Source organism: Poecile atricapillus, chromosome 21, assembly GCF_030490865.1.
Source record: "Poecile atricapillus isolate bPoeAtr1 chromosome 21, bPoeAtr1.hap1, whole genome shotgun sequence".
In the NCBI taxonomy this organism is placed as follows: domain Eukaryota; kingdom Metazoa; phylum Chordata; class Aves; order Passeriformes; family Paridae; genus Poecile; species Poecile atricapillus.
This window is the reverse complement of record NC_081269.1, coordinates 3703658-3718806: the sequence shown is the minus strand read 5'-3', so window position 1 is coordinate 3718806 and position 15149 is coordinate 3703658. Positions and strand designations below refer to the sequence as shown.

Sequence of the window (15149 nt, the reverse complement as noted above, 5' to 3'; positions counted from 1 at the left end):
CCCTCCCTAAAAGCACTAATTTAAATTCCTTTGACAGACATCATTTTTCACAAAAAAACCACAACTTAATAAAAATTCAGGTATCTTACTCTCTCAAATGAGGCCAAAATATAACAGTATAAATATTAAAAAGTATACAATATATATAGGATGTATAATACAGAAATATCGTACATAAGAAAAGAATCTTGTGTTTTTCACTGTTAGGGTGGTCAAACAGCGTAACAGAGGTTGCAACTTCTCCATCCTTGGGGATTTTCAGACCCTGCCCTGAGCTGTAGCCCATGAGCTTGGAGTGGACAGTGCCCAGAAATCCCTTCTGACCCTGAATCGACCATAAAAACCCAAGGGAATTCACATCAAAAGAAAAAGAATCAGGTCAGGGAGCAGGCTCAGGGGTGGGGCAGGGAGCAGGGTCAGGAGGCACAGTAACAAAAGTAGAATAAATCTTTATTCAGGAATGCAAGTACAATTAAGAGGCTTGGATTATTTGCCTTTAAAACCCCCTCAGGAATGCAGCAAGGAAATGGAAGTGTCACATGGCCCACAACATTCCTTAAAAAAACCCATAATCCTTAGAACAGCCAAGGTAAAGTGCCAACCTCAGTGTTTTTGAACTCTCCAATTTCATGTATTATCAACAGAATGTTTATGCAGAAATATTAACAACTTCCCTATAGTGGACTTGGAACTCCTGTTCCTTAATAACCCAGGAGCTGCGACCAAGATGCTTCTGTGTCAGATGAGCTTTCATTACACAGCTAATTTAACATTTCCTTGTTTGTTGATTTCCACAATCCCGAGTTCTTTCAGGATCTGAATTCTTGAGTCAGTGGCTTTCATATTCATCTTGTTCATCTGTGAAACACTCAGTGCTGCTCTGAAAGACAAAAACAATTTACTAAAACAGGGATCAAACATCAGGTCTGGCAGAAAATGGCTAAAAAGCACACGCTGTTAAATCAGTGATTTTTGTGAATGCTCTATAAATCTCAAACTTATTCAGATTACCATCAACTTTTCTACACTACTTCAAATCACAGTTAATCTTAGTGTTAAAAAGACAGAATTCCTGAGTTTGAAACTTTATTTTATTGTAACATCAGCCTGTAAGAAATTCCCAACACTCACCCCAGAGAAGACTCAGGAGGGGTTGGTGAGAGGAGGGCAGCATCTGGGGGTCATGATTTAGTGTCAGGACTTTTTGAAGTTACAATATGGCAGTGAATGTTTAACTAGCTGGTTTTATTTAATTTGAAAAAGTTTAATTCTTTACAGTTTATAAAACTCCTGAATGGCTTTGAGCCTTACCTGTTGTTCTGTACAATGAAGTGGTTAAATAACTCCTTGTACAAATAGTTCAGGTCTGCTAATTTGACAGTGCTTCTGATGCTCCTGGGCACACTCATAAATTCTTTTTCAGTCAATGGTGTGAAATGGGGTTCTAAAAAAATTTGAAACACAAGATATTTGTTAAAAAAAAGGAAATGGAAAAGATTTGTTTCTTCAGAAATTGGGTCAAAGATAGTAAGTACTTCCATTAGTGTTTAATAACACCCCTAGGTGAGACTGAAGGAAGATTTTCCAGCAAGAAAAAGGAGAGAAAAAACAATCACTGGATCTGGAGAATCAGTAAAAAATAATTTAATTTGAGATCTGATGAGGACTGACACATTTGATCTGTCAATGACCGGTCGGCTTTGGTTTTACAAAAACAAACCAAAACCAACTGTGAAAATTCCTTTCTATAAACAGGGATAAATGGATTTCAAAAGAGCCATTTCCAAGGTAAGATTAGTGCACCATTTCTTCCAGACCAAAAACACAACAGTTTTCCACTTCAATCCCATTGAAAGAAAGGAAAAAAATCCCAGAAACATGGCAACTATTCCTGGAATATAACTAACGGGTCAGGTCCTTCTAGTGAAGTCTCAATTTTTCCCATAAAAGAAGTAGATACTGGTGCTTGTGAATGAAAACAGTGGAGTTACTGCCTATCAAAGCCTCTGGGAGAAGAAAACAGTGAGAAGTTTATTTTTTTAGCACTTACCTTCAGCTGAGCCAGAGACTGTAGATCCTGGGCAGGATGGCTAAAAATAAACAATAATGTCAGTATTTGTTAGTGTTTTGCCTAGAAATAATTTTTTACACTTTAATTTCTGCATGAAATTTACATTAATTACATTTTACCACTGGATAACCAAGGATCTTGCAGCCACTGAAGTCAACAGCAAAATCTTAGGGATTAAACACAGTTTAAAATAAAATTAAATTTAAAATGGATACAGAAAGATTTATGTGCAAGTCAGATGAGCCTCTCCAGCCTCCCAGCATGGATCTGAAAGCACTGCACATGATTTAAAATTAGTACTGGACATAAACTGAGAGCATTTCTCAGAAGAGGAGCAGATATCTGCAAACAAAGGGTGAATGAAGTTGCAGGAACTGGACAGGTTCCATGCAAACCAACTGTGGCAAAAAAAGGCACAAAGTGAGGTCTCCTGTGACAGTGGGAAGTGAGGAGCAGTAGAAAATGAAAAGGTCAATCAGAGAAACACTCACCCTCTGTTAACCTTCTTTAATATTTTTGATATGAGACCCAGAGCAAATATTTGCAGATAATTATATTGGATAATTACATATTGAGCTATGGGAGAATATCTGATTTTTTAACAAATATCAATTTAGATCTAAGTTCCACTGCATTGCAGTTAGAATAGGTTGTTACTCATATCCCAAAATTTGTTTAATATTTCACAGGAAATTAAATTTCTCCCCACATTGCTTTGAACTAATGACATCCCTCACTCCCACCCAAATGCTTCTTAATCAAGAAGATCAACAAGAGCAACCAACTGCAACCCTGACAAGAAACATAAACATATCCTAATTAAAAAATAACAGGAACAAAGTCTTCCATCAAAGCTAATTTCTGCTTTGTGGACCACCTAATTGGAACAATTAAAAAAGCTTCATCTGTATAGAATGAAAATGAAAATGTTTATTAAGGAATTTAATCCCATTTACGAAAAATTCCATTCATTTAAGAGGTATCAAATCACAAAATCAGTCCCTTCTGCACTCAGCTGGGCTGCACTCAGGATTAAAGGTTTCTGGAATACTGACATTCCATGCCCTAATTACCTTTTCCACTGAAAATTCCATTTCTTTCCCAATTTGCAAGTTTAACCGCTGGGCTGCAGTCAGTTCTTCTCCTGACAGAGGTAAGCGCTGGGAAAACAAAAAAAGGCAAACACAGAGAAGTCTGATCCTTCAGTTCCTGAGGTGATGATATTTACAGAGAGACTCAATGTTTGTGCAGCCCTTTGCTCATGGAAACTGACAGTAGACTCCTGATTTCCTTTCACTGAAAGCACATTTACAAGTAAAGTATTTCTGAAAAATCAACCATAATCTTCCTCTAGCACCAGTACTATAAATTAGTCAAGCAATATAAATTTTTCAATTTAAAAAAAAGTATTGCATTTAAAAACTTATATATCTCCAGAAGTTTAATCCATCTTTGGTTTAGGAAATATAAAAAGTACAAGAAAATCTTTACCTAAAGCTCTACATACAACTCAAGAAAAGGGTCTTCCACTTAGAGAAAATCCAGGTATAAAATTATTCTGGGCAGAATATCCTTGAAACACAGTAAGATATGATCTATTTTCCTTTCTTTGACATATAACCACTGTCTTTTAAATCATGATACAGCCAATTTTGTCTATTAAAAGTTACCAATAACTTGCCCAGAACTGTTGACAGATTAAACCAAATCTCCAGGCACTGTCATTAGAACATTGACCTAAATCACCTCATTTGTAAAGGGTCAAAATGAAAGCTTTCACCTCTTCAGTAATGAAGCAGCATCTGAAGACCACTTCAGAAAATGTTTGTTGCTGAGTTTTTTAACAATTTAAACATTATCTTAGGAAAAACAACTTTGGAATAACAGCAGTCCCATGGTGTTTGTTACAATGGCTTTAACTTTCTCCCTTTAGACACTAAAAATACATTTGCCATTTAAAAGCTTTTCAGCCTTTTAAAACTGGTTTCAATTTCTGTTTTCTTTAAGGTGTCTGCTTCTAAAAACTGTCAGTGTGGCCCTGGGGCACAGCTGTGCACAGAGGTGTTGATTCCTATGAAATGAGCCAAATTGTGTCACTCTATCCACACTCCTCAGCCCCAAATCTGAACCACCACAGATTTTAACTGTTGAGGATTGGGATTTACAGAAAGAGCTCCAATCCTGCCAGCATTCCTTCTGGGAAACTGCCCCCTTATCTTCTAAAAGTCTGCACAAACAGCAGTTTCCAGAGGAACCCCTGGTGGTACATAAAGGTTACAAAGTTTGTGTTCATTCCCAGGAGTGAAAACAAAGTGATTAAAATGAAAATACCACCTCCAGCTCGGTCTGTTGCTGTAGTGCCTGAACTATCTTCATTGTTTTCTCCAGGGCAGCACGGATGCTCTCCATGGATTCCTTCTGCTCCATGGAAATTTCTTCCATCTGTGCACACAGGGATTTGTAACGGGATTTCAGCACTGGGAGCTCTTTCAGGAGAGCAGCTGGATTCTCCTGTGTGAGTAGAACATTGAAATTACATCAAATGATAAAATTATGTGGCCACACATCAGTTAAAAGTGCAGACATCTAACATGAAATGTCCCTTTACAGTGAAAATGTACAGGAGAAAAGGACTTATTTATAAAATCCTTTACAATGTCATTTATAGTTTTCCTCTTATCTCTCCCCCAAATCTGAATTTAGTCACAGCTTGTTGGTAAGTTTATCTTGGTTCTCACAGCAAGGGTGAGTTTTAGCTCAGACTGGAATCTGTAACCTGAATTTAGGTGTTAACACCACTGATTTCTCAGAGCAGAGCATGGGAGAATTTCACTATCCCAAGAAACCAAAGGAGTTGGTTTCATATTAGGCCACTTATCTTGATATATGATGCAGGAAATAAATAAGTAAATAATTAAATAAATAAATAAGTAAATAATAATAATAATAATAACAACGACAACAATAACAATAATAGCCTGACAAGTAGACGAAAGAGCAGCCATATATATTTCAGGTTTAAAGAAAAATACCCATTTATTACAAATTTCATGCAATAAAATTGAATTTAAGCTGAATATACTACCTCTGCTGCTGTATCATCAGGAAGACTTTTCATTATGTCAAACTCCACTTTTCGCTGAATATAATCCAGATCAGATTCTGCTTTCTGGAACTAAAATATGTAAGGTCAGGCACAGTATATTAAAACCCAAAAACTGCAGACAAACCCCAATCTGTGTTTTGGGAAAGCAGGAGGGAGCTGCCTCGCTTTGAAAAGCTCAAGGACCATAAAAGTTTTCAAATTTAATTTTTTCAAAGATAAAGTGTTCTGTTAGCAAAACTACAACACTCTGTTATTCACACAGAGGAGATTATGAGTAAATTCAGTATCCAAGAGTATCATCAAAACTTTTATTAATAATCATATTAAGGATGTGTTCTTTCAGATGGTTTTAGTGCCCATAATACATTTCATTATTCCCCAATAAACCAGACTGACTAACAGCTCATAAAATTGATGACATCACTTTTCTTTCCTTGGGATAAATAAGCCACCAGAGAACTGTCTAATTGCCTTGTAAAACAGTCTGCTGATAGCATTACTACTTAATTAATTTTAGTCTGCAATTTTAATATCTATTAAAGACTTCCATTTTCAAGAAAGGCAGTTTTCTCAGCTCCCAAGCAACTCATTAATTATTTGACATAATAAATCAGTGATTTTACAGTCACAGAAGAGACAATGATGAAAGCAAGTTAAAAATGGTTGTGACTTCCTTAACTTGCTTTTCACTGTTTATATTGAGATTAACCCCAAAGTTAGACCATTTCATTTTTATTTTTTTTTTAAGGATCAAAGCAAGGCTGTATTTGTTATAAAGGAACAAATATCCAGAGTCTGTGGTCAGGCTGGGATTCTAAAGGGATATTTATATTTTAAACATCAACCTCAGAATGGCCATTAATGCCTTTGGGGATCTGGAAATTCAGCCTGAAGGAACAAGATTTGATCCAGGACACTCTCCCATAAAAACCTTTTTCTGAGGGAGTGAAGATGGATGATGTTTCACACACCTCCAGTACATTTTCAAATAATAGCTTAAGAAAAGGAAAATAAATCCAGTGAAGAGCTTGAGCATCTATAAATCAAGGGGAAAGCTTTCACCCAGTACTGCCATAACTCACCATCTGCCCAGCAAAACTCCTTCCCACACCTGCCCCAGAAACCAGCCAGGACAGAATCCAAGAATAAAATAGTTTTCAGTACACTCTGCATTTTTAAAGAGTTCACGAGGGATTTCTTCCCTGACTGCTCAATGATTTCTGTTCTCTTCCACTAAGAAATATTTGTATGTTTTCATTTCCACATCAGGCACCCCAAAAAAATCATGTTTTGCTTTTCTCCATTCGATATTTTTGGGAAAGCAGACAACAAATTATGGGCTGCTTTCAAAACGACCCATTAAATATTCAATACTGGTAATTTGAGATTTCCATAAGGAGCTAACTAATTTCATGCTACTACTGTGATTCAGGACATTAAAAACTGGATTTGAAGCTAAACGTGGCTAGAATTTTAAGATTTGTGAAGAGATTAACAGAGCTCATTATGACTGTTTTTGTTTTGCAAATATTTATTTATTGCTGCATTTCAGGAAACATCCACCTGCAGAAATCCCCCCTTAATGTTCTAGGTCAGAAGCATTTGTAAGATGATTATTTTACAATAAATCACACCAAAAAATGCAGGGTTTGATGGGAAAATTTGTAATTTACTCACAGGCTTAGAAGAAAATGTTAGAAACTGAGGCAAGAGTGAGGCCAGTGCTGAGGGCTCTGCTCTCAGATGCTTTGACAATACTATTGCACTGCTCTCTGTATAGTACAGTAGTGCAATAAAGTCAGAGCACTCGTTAGCAGCAACAATTCTGGGCAACAATCAATCATACACTCACCAAAAAAAAAAAGGAAAAAAACCACATCAACTCAGCCAGAGGTTTCTGTGGATTGTGAAGAGTTGGATAAGGTTAAAGCTTACCAAGTCCTAACACGCACACACACAAAAACTCACATTATTATTTTGATTATTATTGTTATTAATCTGCCATTCCACTGATCATGAGGGGAAAGAACCCAACCACCCAACAAAACTCTCAACAGAGCTGTCAGAAATTCAATTTCAAACTATTTGGTGCTTTTTAAACTGGAAATTCCATTTCCAAGTGTATTTATTGCTTGGATTTGCCTTGTAACAAGCTAAGATTCCAAACTGCAGATGTTCTTAAAGTGCATTACAGGGAATATCTTCTAGACAGCAGAGTTTATTCTTTATAATTTGCAGGTGCTGAATCACAGTAAAATGCATTTAAACTCTCCTTTCCCAGCTCTGGGGATGTCCTTTACCAGTGGGGTGTGAGAACACCATCACTGGGAGGGTGTATTCTATAAACCTCAGTGAAGATGGGTTTTTTTAACACAACAATAACTTCACACTGAGAGCTGGAGAACTCTCAGGGGTTGAAGGTGCTGAGATCCTTAACAAAACACCAAAAAAAAACCTGGGAGGGGAGTGGAGAGAGTGGCATCTTTGCTGATGGTCACAGAGCTGAGTCGCCTGGGCCATTTCTAAGACACAGAGATGATGGCATTTGTCATTAAATGACCAAAGTTCCTCCTTGGCAAGGAAGTAGAAGACAATGAGTAAGAAAAAATAAACCAGTGGTAATGTCGTTTTACAGCTGTTTTGAAAATCTTGTGGTCTCAGACAGTGATTTTGGACTTGTATATTATTAAAATGAATAAATGAATACAGAATACTGCAGATTGTATTGCTGGCCAATGCCCTTTTAACATTGCACTGCTTTTTGTGCATCATCACCAGTAGTACAACATAAAAAGGGCACTGGACAGACACCACTCAGGGACAGAGGAGGTCCAGGATCCCAAAAAACAGTGACAGAAATCAACTCAGTTGCTCTGAATGAAGCACTGACAACTTTATGATCTTTTCCATAATTAATCTAACATTTTATGATGCTCCTGTCACAAAGAACCATTGATTACCTGATTGATTTCATTATTTTCAAACCCATTTTTCTTTCTAAGCTCCCACTAATTACTTTATCCCTGCTTCCATGAGACCAAAAGGAAGCTTTCCACGAAATTCATGTCAAAACCTCCAGGGAAATAAGAAGTGTTATTTTATCACACTTCTGTGCAGAGAGCTGACTTCACAGGAAATCCAGGACGGGGAAACAACAAAGCAGAAAGAAAGGAAAGAGACACAAAGCTGTGAGATGTGAGATTATCCTGAATTCCAGAATAAAAGCCCCTGTTAGTTTAAAGGGGGCAAAAACACCTCTCTATTCATGTCCTAAAATGAGAATCACTTGAAAGCACGACTTTCAATAAAACACAGAAATAAACCATGACAATAAACAAATTAATTAAACATCTAACCCAAATATCTTTAAACGTATTTCTAAATTAAACTAAGCTTAGAAAAACTACAGAATACTAGCTATGGGGAGAGCAAGCTTACACTATGGGTAAAAATGGGAGAAAGATTATATAGAAGGAAGATGAAGGTTTGAGGGATGGCACAAGGAACTTGGCTGGACACAGCTTCCCAGTGCCTCTCCAACGTGAGGAAACACAGCACAGCTCTTTTGTGAGGGGTTAAATTTTGCCTTTTTTTCACTTTTCCAGGAGTGGGGCTGGCAGAGATGCGGTCATGATACAAGGAGACAGCCCCGTCGTGCTTCAGGGGCTGCCTCAGAGCACCGGAATGGAGAGAAAGGCTGGAAAAAACTCCGGGAATCTGGGGCTCGGGAAGAGAGGGGGCCATCGCCCCGCTCCCCCCGCGCGCCCGCGCCAATGGACCAGCCCAGCCCGCCTCTCCCCCCCGCAGCAAAAATGGTCCAGCCCAGGTGAGCGCTCCACCCTCGCCCCCTCTGGGGAAAAATAGACTAGTCCGGGAGCTCCTCTGCCCCGCGCCCCCCCTCCCGCCGCGGGGACATGGAGCGGCCCGGCCCGGCCGCGTCCCCCCGCGAGGCGGGCAATGAGCGCGCCCACCCCCACCGCCCCCCCCAGGTGCGCGGGAAATGGCCGCGCCCTGCCCCGCGCCGAGGGGTGAATGGAGCGGCGCAAGCCCCGCCCCTCAGAGGGGGGGGGCGGAATGGACCGGCCCGGCCGAACCCGCCTGACCCGGACGCGGCCGGCGGGCGCCCCGTCGAGGGCGGCGCGGGCCGCGCTCAGGGCCCGGATGGGGAACGCGGGCGCGGCTGAGCGGCCGCTCTTCCGTCGCGCCGCGCCCGCGCGCCCGCTTCTCCCCCCCTTCCTCCCTCCCTTCCGCGACGGCCCCGCGCCCTCCGAGGCGTCGCCGCCGCCGGCCCGCGGCGCGGCCGCCCCTCAGCGCGGCCGCCGTCCGCCCTCACCAGGGTCTCGAGCCTGGTAACCGCCGTCTCCATGTTGAATAGTTGACATTCCTCAGGCGGCGGCGGGGAGATCCCCACCCCCCGCGCCGCGGCACGGGAGAGTCGGCGGCGCCCATTGGCCAGCTGTCACTCGCCGCGCGCCTCCCATTGGCTCGCGGGGCGCGGGGCGCGCTCGCCATTGGCCCGCGGAGAATGTAAACCCGCTCCGAGGTACGGCCGAGCCCATTGGCCCGGAGTGGGCTCCGGCCGTGATTGGCCCGGGCGGGGCGCGCGGCGCTGGCGGGAAGCTCCGCGGGCCCGTCCGCTGCGGCCCTGAGGGGGCGGAGGCGCCGCCCCCCCTCCCCGGTTCCCTCCCGGTTGCGCCGGTAGCCCCGGCGGGGCCGCTCCTCTCCCGGTTCACCCCACCGGCCTTCCCCAGCCGAGTGCTGCCCGCAGCCGATTGGCGGCACCGCTGCCGCTCGTCCAATGGCTGCGCCTCTCGCCTCGGCGCGGCCGGGACGGGGCGGGGCAGCGCCGGCCCCTCTCCCGTGGAGCGCGGGTGCGCCTCGGAGCAACTGCCAATCAGCGCGCGGCTTACATGTGCCGCGTGGGGGGCCGGCAGAGAGCGGCGCTGCCATTGGCTGGGTGCGGAGCGGGGAGCGGTTTGAATCGGCGGCGGCGGCGGCGGGCGCGGAGCGCGGCCGGGGGAACGGGGCGGCCCCGGGACACCCCCGGGACACCCCCGGGACACCCCCACAGGTGTGTGTAGGTGTGTGTGTGTGTGAGAGAGAGAGAGAGAGGAGTCCCCGCCCTCTGTGCGGGGTCCCGGGTGAGCGGGGCTGGGGTGTCACGGACCCCCGGTGAGGGACCGGCCCGGGCCGCCCCCGGCATCCTTCCGTGGCTTCTTCGTGTCTTTTGTCACCGTTCTCCCCAAGCGTCGTTTTCCCCAAATTCAGTACTTGTCACGTCAGAATAACGAAAAACTGAACATCCGGTTATAATTATTGTGCTTACGTATCGATAGTTGTAACGTTTCTATTTAGTTTATAATATTTCTAATTATTTTCTTGTTTGTTTAGATTTGTTTATAATATTACTTATAATGTATCTTTCATGTGTATTTATTTAATTCGTTCATATTTTTATAATAGCTATTTATTAATGCAATCTATCTATGATATAAATAGAAAAGGTGCCCATATAAAATGGTGCTTTCTGTGCACAAACACATCCCCATGGATCCTATGAAATTAAAGATATATTTCCTATCACTGGTCCACGATAATTTTACCAAGGCAGCTGTGAGTAACCTCTGACTGGATTTCTGAGCTGCAGCCTATGTTATTTCCTTTGGTGGCAGCTCTGTCCCGATGTATAATTTGGTTTGTCTCTCTACATCCATTTTAAATTTGTCTTTCTCACCAGTAATGGCAAGGTATAAGAAATGCAGACGAAAACGAAGATCCCGAGCCAAATTTCGACTGGAAAATAAGAGCAATGCTGCAGCCCCCAAGTCCTCAGTCTGTTCCTCTCCACGGTAAGAGGCTCAGCTTGAATTTTTCATTCTCACTCCATCCCTGGGTTTGCTGTTTGCTCCCAGTGGCTCGTGGAAAAGAAGGAAAGATTTATGCCAAGTAGAGGTGGCACATCACAATATCTTTTTGTGCAATTCAGTGGAAGGATGGACATGATCACCTTGGAGATTGTTTCCAACCTTAATGTTTTTATGATTAATGACCAGGAAAAGCAATTTGAATAAAAAAGCATTTCCAATAGGATTTCCTCCCACCTTTATTGAAAAGTATCTTGGCCTTTCCAGGTTTCTGTGATCACATTTGCTCTGTTGTTACCTGCTGGTACCTGCTTGTAATTTCCACATGATTGGTTACAGTTAACTTTTTTAAAGGCTGAGATGATAAATAAAATTCTGGCCTCATTCTGAAATGTTCTGTTCCAGGTCACCAGTTCATCTCCCTCTGGACACATCACCAGTCCCAAGGTGCTCCCGCTGGCCTTTAGCCTTGCCCAGCATAAAAAGTGTGGTCAAACCCTTGACAACAGCAGCCTCATTTCTGTATTGCTGGTGCCAGAGCACGGTTGCACAGGTATGTCCTTTCTTTAATATTGGATTTTTCTGTTCAAAACAGGGATTAACTCTGTTTACTGACTGGGAATTTTTTTATTGTACCAATTTCTTTTGTTCTATTAGTATCCCTCCTAAAAATCAGATTGATCTTTGGAAACATCTGAAGACAGTCAACACACAAATACACATTATCTGCTTTCTTTTTATGCTTAGAGCTTTCAGGTGGTTAAAGACACCATATTTCCATCACAAGTCTACTTAAGGGAATTAAATATGCTCAGGGAGAAGCTGGAGAAGTTGGAAAGTGAATTTTCCAAGCTACAAGAAGAACTCCAGGTCAGTCTCAGTCAAGCTGGGGCAGGGTAACATTTGCCTGTGTGAGAATAAGAAACTGTGTTCAATGCAGTTCCACTGAGATCTGAACAGCTCCTCAAGGGCATTCTTTGCTGCTACCTCACACCAGGAGGAGCCTCTTTATATCTTTGTAGCTCAATCTTAGCCAGCACTTTTGTACTCTAAAATCCCACCTAACTTTTGCCAGTGGATTTAATGTTCTATTTATTTATGTCACTTTCAGATGAACAGAGTGGCAGCTTTGTCTTCAGAAAGTTCTCTTTGCCAAAGGTGTCATAAGCCAGTCCTGGCTGCTCCTGTGGGGACACAGATGGATCCTCCACCATCACTGTCTGTGCCTGTGTCCATCCCCCCTCCTCCTCCTCTTCCTCCTCCTCCTCCTCCTCCACCACCGCCGCTGCCTCCACCAAAACTGCCTCCAGCACCTCTCCTCCTCCAGCGGAGCACAGCCTCTAAACTGGTAGGGAATCAGAAGGTTCCTCTATTTTTGATTTCATGCCTGAGTTCTTTATGGACCTGGATTCATCAGCACGTCACTCTGTGAGTGCTCAGTCACTTTCCCTTCCTCATTTCCCTTCCAAACCCCTTTGCTTTCAGGCACCCCCAGTGAAAAAGGATGGGCCTGTGCACATCACCCTCAAAGACCTCCTGAATGTTAAACTGAAGAAGACAAACAGCAACCTGAGAATGGACAAGGTAAATTGGAGGATGAATAGGTGGTGGTGAATCAAGGGAAAATCCACCCTGGAACTGCTGTATTTCCTGCTTTTTTTACAATGAATTGATTCTCGTCCAAACACCCAGTGATCAGTTTCAAGTGACCATTCTAATTCTGCACCTGGGTTTTGGGAGGGGAGAAATAAAGTCACAAACTCCAATCTCACCTGGCCTCCAGAACAGCTCTTATTTTACATTAAGGCCATGGAACTTTCATGTAGCATTGTGTATTATCAGTAGATTTTTGGACTTTATTTTGGCCAGCCAGGCCTTTGTTTGTAGAAAAAAAAAATCCTTGTTTAGATTTTTTTTTTGTTATTTCCTAAATCTGTTTTTATCTGAGACACATTCAAATAATTCAATAATAATTCAAAATTAATAATTCAAAAAAAAGCATAAGAGCCATAAACCACAAAAATCTGTTGAGTGTTAATATTAAATGGATTTCAGGGTAGTAAGATCTTCTGAAGTTTTATTTGGGGTAACATTTCTTTCCTTGCTGTAGGAACAATCACCAGTGAAGCCACGAAGGGCATTAATTACAGTCACAGACCTACAGAGTGTTAGTCTGAAACCTAAATCCAAGCCATCACCTCATGCTACAAAATCTTCAATGTAAGATGCTTTCTTCCTTGATTAGATATTAGATTTTTCTATTCTAAACAGTAATTAATGGTTTTTACTGTATCAATTTCTTTTGTTCTCTTAGTACCTCCCCTCAAAATCAGATTGATCTTCGGAAACACCTGAAGAAAGTCGATATACTAAGGTCTGTTCTTTCTACTCTCTTGAATTCTAATTTTTTTAATCTAGAAAAAATAGAGAACCAATCAAACTAATCATAATTGTCCTTTCAGAAGTCCTGGTGGCACTCCTTTAAATAATAAAGAGAACACTGAATGTGGCTCTGGGCTGACACCAATAATGACACGGGCACTACGGCGCAAATTTCAGGCAAGTCACTCTGTCCCCCCTCTTGGAATCATAAGGTAGCTTTAAAATCCACTGAATTCCCTACTGATTTGAGGGCACTGCAGAATGGACATTGCATCACAGGTTATTTGACAATCCCAAGAGGAAAAATTGATTTTTTGGTGGTCAATCAGGTGCCTCAATGCAACTTTGAATGTCACAGTTCCACTTTGCAGAAGAACAAAATGTGAGGGTTAATAGCATCTTTTATTTTACTAATTTGTTGTGTCTGTTTTAAGGTGTCAGCTAACAATTGCACTGTTTTATCTCAGTGATAATGAGTTCAGATATCCAAGTTCTGACCCTTCCCTTCTTTTGACAGATGGCTCACCCAAAGAGTCCCTCGCCTGCAAGGTTGAGTGCTGCAAACAGCTTTGATGAAAAGTAAAAAGGAAAGTAGGTTTATGGAACAAATTATTTTCCATTTGTGGTCAGGAAGCCACTTGAATCCCCTTTTTATCACACTCAGGCACATGTATTTTTAAGTAAATGTAGTGCACAGGAAAACAGGGCATTATGAAACCCTGTAAAGCAGATTGTGCTTTTTATCTGTCTCTAATGTCTCTCAGTTTGGTTGCATCTTCATCCATAACGGAAAAAAAATAGGAAATTTCCCAAGTCTTTTGACACCTGGGTGCTGCTGAAGCAGGGACTATTATATTCCCAGTACTGGTGCTGCTTGTCATACAAATATGTGTGTGTTTGCTGAAATTCAGTATTTTTGTATCTTTTTTTAACAAAAAATATCTTGACGGTATTTGTACAGTTTCAAAGAAAAGCAACAGTTTAATGCACTAATGTTATTAAAGTGGAAAGCTGCAAGCTTCAACAAACAGTTTGGCTACAAATGTATGAGGCGCTTGCACTGTGTATCATTGCTGGCTGGTGTCTGATCACTATTAAAAGGCTGCACTGCTTGAAGGCAATGAACTCAAAGCCTCCTTCCGAGTCCAGTTCACGGGCTGGGCAGAGGTTGTGCGTGTACACAGCTCAGCTCGTGGCACAGGACACAGCGTGAGTCCCGGTGGCACCGCCCTGACCCGGGTCCCGGCACGGTCCGGACCCCGCCCGGGGCTCACGGGGTGCGGACCCGACCCTCGGGGCGTGGGGGAGCAGCGGTGCCCGCGGTGCTGTCCCGGTCCCGGCGCGGTCCGGTCCCGCAGTGCCCGCTGTGCTGTCCCGGTCCCGGTGCGGTCCTGTCCCGCAGTGGCCGCTGTGCTGTCCCGGTCCCGGTGCGGTCCTGTCCCGCAGTGCCCGCTGTGCTGTCCCGGTCCCGGCGCGGTCCGGTCCCGCAGTGCCCGCTGTACCCGCTGTGCTGTCCCGGTCCTGGCGCGGTCCGGTCCCGCAGTGCCCGCTGTGCTGTCCCGGTCCCGGTGCGGTCCTGTCCCGCAGTGCCCGCTGTACCCGCTGTGCTGTCCCGGTCCCGGTGCGGTCCTGTCCTGCAGTACCCGCTGTGCTGTCCCGGTCCCGGTGCGGTCCTGTTCCGCACTGCCCGCTCCCCCTGCCGCGCCCTCCGGGGCGGGGCCGCTCA

The 15149-nt window shown here is 43.3% G+C and overlaps 2 protein-coding genes across 2 annotated transcripts; one reads left to right on the top strand and one right to left on the bottom strand.

Annotated features, from left to right (window-relative positions):
• Positions 1–429: 429 nt before the first annotated feature.
• SKA2 (spindle and kinetochore associated complex subunit 2) lies at positions 430–9658 on the bottom strand. Its single transcript, XM_058854630.1, has 7 exons — positions 9511–9658; positions 5157–5246; positions 4406–4582; positions 3145–3231; positions 2051–2090; positions 1312–1444; positions 430–880 (listed from the first exon to the last, which is right to left on the bottom strand). Exons 1-7 carry the CDS (start codon positions 9541–9543, stop codon positions 754–756), a joined length of 687 nt encoding a protein of 228 aa, XP_058710613.1. The 5' UTR covers positions 9544–9658; the 3' UTR covers positions 430–753.
• Positions 9659–10130: 472 nt separating this feature from the next.
• On the top strand, positions 10131–15109 carry PRR11 (proline rich 11). The gene is made up of 10 exons (XM_058854389.1): positions 10131–10248; positions 10915–11026; positions 11447–11594; positions 11789–11911; positions 12153–12389; positions 12527–12625; positions 13152–13261; positions 13356–13415; positions 13504–13600; positions 13941–15109. Exons 2-10 carry the CDS (start codon positions 10917–10919, stop codon positions 14004–14006), a joined length of 1050 nt encoding a protein of 349 aa, XP_058710372.1. The 5' UTR covers positions 10131–10248; positions 10915–10916; the 3' UTR covers positions 14007–15109.
• The last annotated feature ends 40 nt before the right edge of the window (positions 15110–15149 follow it).

Coding starts and splice junctions, on each gene's coding strand:
- SKA2 (XM_058854630.1), bottom strand. CDS start 9,543: ATGGAGACGGCGGTTACCAGGCTCGAGACCCTG. Junction 3,232..4,405: donor AGCAACAGACCGAGCTGGAG/GTGGTATTTTCA, acceptor TTGTTTTCCCAG/CGCTTACCTCTGTCAGGAGA. Junction 2,091..3,144: donor TGGAATTTTCAGTGGAAAAG/GTAATTAGGGCA, acceptor GTTTATTTTTAG/CCATCCTGCCCAGGATCTAC.
- PRR11 (XM_058854389.1), top strand. CDS start 10,917: ATGGCAAGGTATAAGAAATGCAGACGAAAACGAAGATCCCGAGCCAAA. Junction 12,626..13,151: donor GCAACCTGAGAATGGACAAG/GTAAATTGGAGG, acceptor TCCTTGCTGTAG/GAACAATCACCAGTGAAGCC. Junction 13,416..13,503: donor AAGAAAGTCGATATACTAAG/GTCTGTTCTTTC, acceptor TTGTCCTTTCAG/AAGTCCTGGTGGCACTCCTT.